This window comes from Mya arenaria, chromosome 13, assembly GCF_026914265.1.
Source record: "Mya arenaria isolate MELC-2E11 chromosome 13, ASM2691426v1".
Classification (NCBI taxonomy): Eukaryota; Metazoa; Mollusca; class Bivalvia; order Myida; family Myidae; genus Mya; species Mya arenaria.
The window spans coordinates 43,074,005-43,081,040 of record NC_069134.1 but is presented as its reverse complement, the minus strand read 5'-3'; the positions used below and the strand labels follow the sequence as shown (position 1 = coordinate 43,081,040).

The window sequence follows — 7,036 nt, the reverse complement described above, 5'->3', positions numbered from 1 at the left end:
AAGTACTGTACCTACAAGTTTATATAAGTCATATGATAAGCTCATTTTGGATATATGTATCCGGTTCTTGATTGTTTTCCTCTTTTACTAACAATAGTCCGCCCTTCAGGCGAGACGTGCCGAATTCAATCTGAGTACACGCATAAGCGTGTTTATAGAGCAGAGTAGAGGTGTTCGTGCACAATCTTTAGTGTTGCTCAATGTTTTATCTTTGCAACTAAACCGACTGGTTTTATTTCATTTATATCGGACAGTCAGTTTCGTTCCAACCTCGTCGTTAGCATTTAGCATTAGAGAAAATATTTGTTCAATTTAATCGCTTCTTTTAGCCCAAAGTACAACTACAAGCATATTTGTGACAAGTATTCGTGGTCTAGATTCGATTATATGTCCAAGTTGGATTGTTTAAGGATGAGGAAAGAAACTGTGTTCTATAACAATTACATGTACCAAATGTAACACCCTCACTCCAATCCGCGTCCTTCACACTATGCCGTTTAAACGTTTATTTACAAAGTCAAAACAATCACGTTTGGTGAAACAAAGTTTATTGCTAGCAATTATTTATTTCTTGATTTTCAATTATTTTGTTCTAGTATTCGAAAGAAAAGTTGACTTTCAGATCTTAACCAGGTATACTATCAGAATCCTAACCAGAAGCAGACTACCCACAGAACTCCCAAAATGAGGTTTTATGCTTCCTAATTGGCACCGATTGCAGTTGACCATTCCGAAGTGTTTCGTACTTCCCCCCTTAATAGTTTAACGATAGCATGTGATACCTCACGTGACAATATTCAAAGTATTTTACTGGCTATCGCCACAAAAGGAGCTTGTCAATGAATAGTTTCAGTGATGTAAAATTTAGCTAGACTAAACCGTTTTGACAGAGTAATTAAACTAATTTCTGGACAGTACTTTTATTAGCCAATAGCGGTTTACCTTAGTAGAAGCCGATTGATCTTCGATGGAACCAAGTAAGATATTAGTTTAGCAAAAGGCAGATCGTTTGATAATTATAATTCAAATCCTAGTGCCATTCTTAACATAAGTATGCTAAGGCGATTGACTGATCTAACTTTTCTCAGAATGTCTAATCGACACCTGCTGGGTAACGGTAATAAAGCTCCAATGAAAATAAACGCTATGGCTTTTGACCACTTAGTTGCTAAAGTTAGAAATGATGACCTAAACATATGAATTAATATTGGCGAGTGCCATTTTGTTACACAAACGAATCAATCATTGATTAAAATAAAACTCTGCATTTTAGAATCACGACTTCATACTTTAACACCCCAAATCCACAGCTTCCTTCTCGATGGGCACAGGAACATCACTTTTGCATCTGTCCGTTAGTTGACCACGTCACCCGGTCACCAGGTGTTATCGGAATTGATGGAAGGGCATATTGTTACAATCAGCAATATGCAACATGCAATCAAAATGTATCTACTAACAACGAATTGAAAACCTGTTCTATCAGACAAAAAAGATCTATTGACAGGCATATAGAAAATATAAGAAGGCGTTATGAAATTGCAAAAGCTGAGGATCTTGATTACGAAGGATTTAGACGAGTAAAGGTAAAGTGCGGCTAGATTTTAGATCATATGTAAATGTATTTGACTCAGAATTTGTGGCAGAATCTTTATGCTGTAAAAATAAGAATTAAAGCAAAGAAAAACATAATATTGTACTACTATTGTCAAAACGAGGCTGTCCATAGGTTCTTCCTGAATTATGTTTCAATGATGACGAACATAATGTCAGTTCATGTTTGCTATTACTTTCAGAAATCGGTGTCATCTGTCAACATTACTTTGGACGAAGCCTATCAGAATTGCGTGGATGTATTTAAAACAAAACCTGCATTCAGTATTGCTAGCCAACTTCCTGGTGGATCAATGAACGACTCTCTAAGCACGTGTGCGGGTGACATGACTGTTAGTTCATGATCAACATATTTTAGTGCAACTTAATTAATTTTATATTTACTTTCACCATGATATTGGGAACGTGCATCTTAATAATCTTTTAAAATATGCTGCATTGTTATAGAGTCTGAATGTATCGTTTATATTCAAGGTTCATGTATATATGATTTAAATTGTTTGTAATGCAAGGTCTATTGTATATACTAGAAAAACGTAGGGTATTTTAATAACATTTTTCAATCAAAATGTGTAAGGTTTATACCATAAGTTTTATGTTCGTAGAAAAATCCGGACAATCCTCGATGGATGGAGAATCATTATTCGTCGTGGACAAGTTCCATAGCGGAAGAGATCAAACGCAATGAACCCTTTCAGAAAGAAAACCAAAGGATTGTTGAAACTTTTCATGACAAAACTTGCCCATTCCAGTGCTATTCAAATGGAGAATGCGTTCATGGTATTTTTATTTCTTTTATTTTTACACATGTAACTGACTATAATTTGCGAAACAGGTGAGCGGCCTGTCGGGATCGCCCAACATATTTCTAGCAAAGGTCACTATGACCTTTATCTATTGACTTAAACATCAATGACGTTATCTACTTACATAACCATTGTGTATAGCAACTATGAGGACTTTTCACAAATTCGTTAAAAACACTCATGCTCGAAAACGAATGTATGGACGCAGACGACAGGGACGACGCGGACGCGGACGACGATACCGGACAAAGAAATCCGCATGTGTCTGCCATGCTCCTCAGGCGACACAAAAGTCAGATCGTTTAAACTTGGTGATAGCAAGCTTAACGGTTCTATATGTACCGTTAAACACTGTTATAAAACTAAGTTGTGCTATGAAATAGGATCATGCGTTTGCCATCCGGGCTTCGTTGGTGACTACTGTTTGATCAATCGGTTAGAAGGGCTGCAGATCACGGACATTGAAGGAGGCGGTTTTTGTGACCTTGCCCTCGGTGACGACTGCCATGAATGCCTCGAGTTTCACACTGATAATCTCATGACAGATTTCCATTGTAATATTTCTGTACAACAGGTAATTAAACAGATTTGATAATATAAGCCAATTTGCATACAGCATAACAAAATTCTTGGATTGTTATCAGCTTGTAATAAATGAATATGATTAAATTCATGTAGTTAAATGATTCAGTTTTCATTTAGCCTTCATATGTTCATAAATACACATGACTTTGATTTGCGATACAAGTTCCTGATTACCATACCAATTAATTCACTCTTATTGTTTACGTAATAAAGCGTCATGTCTGTTTCATAGTGTTTTGTTTTTACTGCACACATTTATATGTACGTATCGCTTACAACTTGAAGGCAGGCGTCGATGAAGGCTTTACAAAGCTGGGAGAAGAGACAACACATGGACAATATGAAAACATTTTTCAAGGAGAATGTTGCCCCACAGGAATGCACACAAGAATGCGCAGACAGGCCAACCAAAACGACAGTGACCCGTTCATAATACAGTATTCAGTAAGTTTAATTTCGACCAACCTACATCAATTTTGTTACATGTGGTAATAAAAACATAGCAATAACCATATTTTAAACGGTGTATTATAATTGACATTTTAGTAAGAGTATGAAAATTGCCTTTATAAGTCAGTTGGAATTTGTATATTGTTGTTAGCGTGTTACGTTATATTTTCTATTTGATAAATATGTCGTGTTTAAGATCTCCGTGAGCAATGACGGTGTCCACTATGGTCCGAAGAAAGATGTGTATGTGTACGACTCTACATGTCAGACGAATGTTGTCATGGGCAACGGGGACTGGTTATTTTCCTTGAAGGTACCACAACCTATGTACTTGTAAATACCAGTACTAGTAAATTATAATACGTGTGTTTCAATCCCGCATGTATGCACAGCCTGGAATATCGACTTTGAAAACATCGACAAAAACAGTGTTTAAAGGAACGTTTTAAGAAAAATATGTTATAATCCCACGAAGGATGGGTTGCTATATTTAATAAGATTTTATTGATGCGTCGTTACAGGAAAACACGTGCTTTATAAACGGAAATTGTTACGTGGCTGAGTACGAAAGTCCCATTACTGCGTGCAACAAGTGCCTTCCTAAGCGCGAAAAGTATCGATGGACAACAGGTGGGTTACCGTTATAAAATAGATTGAAAATTATTAAGGTCGAGTTTTGAATCCGATCTTATTTCTTCTTCGTGTTGTTCACCCCTTACTTAGTATATCTGTCAAACCCGTTATGCCAATCAACAATATTCCACTCCAGTCAAAACCCATTTCTTTATAAGAATATAAAAGTATTCTCTTGCTTTATAAAAAAAATGAAATACGTTATGATTAATTCATCCCTTAAATTTATCCGTCTGTTTAATGCGTACTATTACATGTTTTAGTGGTTCATCTGTTTTTACAATATGCATGAATGTCGAATACTTTCGTAGAGTGTAGAAGCGGTACTCACAATTCACACGAAGACGGAGATGATGCTGACACAAATAGCAGCGGGACGTTGACTTATGTTGTCATTGCCGTCACAGTTGGTGGAATATTCATTTTCGCGTGTATTGTTGTGTTTGCTATGTGGACATACAAGTCCAAGCATAGGTTAGTACGGCTGCAGATGTTAAACACAGTAGTTGTTGGCGCAAATATTCGAATGAAAATGGAAAACATGTGTGTCTGAAATAACCTCTCCCATTAACATGCATTTATTTCATGCAGTAAGTAGGACTAAGTAAAGCCGCCAGTGTGCCCTCTGTCCAAAATGAAACACCTAGTGATAAAAGCCCGAGGTCAAAGTATATCTAAAAATAATTGAATCATTTCAATAAATCAATTTAACATATATTAAGTGAAAACTTTAAGTTTAAAATTAAAATTAATAATCGTCCAGAACGATTTTATTTTAGAAAGTATTTTGATATGAAAAAATCAATTTAAAACTACTACGCGTCATGACCTCTGATCAAATGTTTCGCTTTGGTCCGGAAGCACATATATACTATTACTCGTGAACTTACATACTTATGTTGTTACTTGAAGGTCCGTTACTGCGCAGAATGCTCCCCCAGACTATGCCACCTGTGCACCAATGAACACCAAATTTGAAAACAAAAACGTGAAGTTTGATAACTGTGGAAAATCTTCGGCAGACATCTTCAGGACTGACTATGAACACCTGCGATACTGAGCACTGGGAGCCAATCAGTGTTTGCACACCAGCATTTAGACTTGCTCTGGATATGTTAAGCCTTCGTCAAATTCATCTTGTTTCAATGTGTTGGGTTAAAATTGCTTAAATGCTTTGTTATTATGTGTTACTTACAATCATTTACGCTAGAGATAATAATAATATACTTAGTGGTAATTAGCTTAAAATGAAATAGTTTTTTGTTTTTTTTGACAATACTTTTGAATATTTCAATTATTTTCTGATCACAATAACATGTTAAATGTGTATACGTTTGTTAAAGAAAAAGTGTTTGTCATATTTTAGACGAAAACCTATTAATTTTTTTAAGTATATACAAGTGTTTTATTTTTTAAATGTTTACCTTTAATTTGTATTTAACATGTGTATGTGTGTTTCCTGTTTGCCCTTAATTTGTCTTTTGTACTATAAACTGTTAATGATTTCATACGCTTAATTTCAAATGTCGACGTACGTTTTGTACTGAAATAAACATTCAACCAGTCGATTGTTGTCAATAGTCTTACGACCACCAAACGCATCAAGGAAAGAGAGAATACAGCAACAAACTTGAATAACAACAAATAGTATTTCTATATAGATTGTGGGTCAGACACCGAATAAAATTATACAGCCTCCATTATTGTTTGAGCAGTTGCTCATTGAAGCGAAACATATCAACAGTTCAAGAGACCTACAGAGCATAAAGACTCTTGAACCATTCTGATTTACCTTCTGACTTGAAGCGAAACATGACAATAGCTCAAGCGACCTACAAAGCATAAACATAAACATTTGAATGTAAACAACTTCCGCTAGAACGTTTACAATTTTCCAAAATTACAAATTGTGTTCACATGCTTCTCGTCTGCATACCTAGAGGACCTCGCCCATTCTGCTGCCGGTGCAACATATTTTAATGTTGTTGTTGTTTTCTTTTGTGATTTTCTTTTTTGATATTTTAAAACAAATTAAGTTCATTAACAATTGATCAAATTGATTTGTGGTGTTGTTGTTGTTTTTCAAATGATTAGATAAATGTATATCTGATATTTGATTATACTCAAATTAAAGCTCATCGGCCTTCAACATTGACATATTCTCAATATTAAAAAATACACATTTACATTATACCGCACGCATTTTATTCTCTGTATAAGCGACAAAGAAACGGCCAAAATTATAATGACAGTGAAATGTTTCGTTTAACAACGCATTCTTTATTCTACGCTATAGGTTCCCCAAAAAGTATGTTCAAATTTTGCCACTTCGTATTGTCCGCCCCGATTGCTCAGTGGTTGAGCGTTCGCTTCGGGAACGGGAGGTCGGGGGTTCAAACCCCGGCAGCGTCAAACCAAAAGTCGTCAAATATGGTACCAGTAGTTCCCTTGCCGTTGGAGTTTCTTCCCCTCACACTATCGGAATATCAGAACGTTGAAAACCAGACAACCCTGCCAAGCGCTCAGCATTTAAAAGGTAGTACTGGGAAATGGTGAACTCAGTACTTGGTAAAAACCAAGAAATGCTGAACCAATAGGTATCTTCGCAAAGCGCTAGGGTATCGCACCCAGATCTCTTGTATATCAATAAGTTTATTTAAGTTTTAAAATATCTGGATTAGTCACTTCTACCTCATGTCACTTACGGCATTCAAACACAATTTAATTTGTGATGTCGTCACCGCAGGGTCAAGCCATAATGCAGCCAACAAGCCATGATGCAGCCAATATTCGCGGGCAGACCTTGATAAATAGTGTTCAAATCAATATGAGCCGAAAACCTAGAACTAAGTAACTTTCAATCACAGTTTGCATTGTAATGGGCGGTTCTATGGCATCGACTATGACTAAACGCGTTTTTGTGACCAGGGATGTGATTGACCAGGCAG

The 7,036-nt window shown here is 36.1% G+C and overlaps 1 protein-coding gene across 1 annotated transcript; it reads left to right on the top strand.

Moving 5' to 3' along the window:
• Positions 1 to 2,618: 2,618 nt before the first annotated feature.
• LOC128215281 (von Willebrand factor D and EGF domain-containing protein-like) lies at positions 2,619 to 5,148 on the top strand. The gene is made up of 8 exons (XM_052921986.1): positions 2,619 to 2,712; positions 2,804 to 2,994; positions 3,291 to 3,449; positions 3,652 to 3,768; positions 3,885 to 3,897; positions 3,954 to 4,085; positions 4,400 to 4,562; positions 5,001 to 5,148. Exons 1-8 carry the CDS (start codon positions 2,619 to 2,621, stop codon positions 5,146 to 5,148), a joined length of 1,017 nt encoding a protein of 338 aa, XP_052777946.1.
• Positions 5,149 to 7,036: the final 1,888 nt, after the last annotated feature.

Bases quoted from the DNA above. Each gene is read 5' to 3' on its own strand.
- LOC128215281 (XM_052921986.1), top strand. From the start codon at position 2,619: ATGGACGCAGACGACAGGGACGACGCGGACGCGGACGACGATACCGGA. The intron at 2,713-2,803 runs GTCAGATCGTTT...GCTATGAAATAG, and splicing joins GCTCCTCAGGCGACACAAAA to GATCATGCGTTTGCCATCCG. The intron at 4,086-4,399 runs GTGGGTTACCGT...ATACTTTCGTAG, and splicing joins AAAGTATCGATGGACAACAG to AGTGTAGAAGCGGTACTCAC.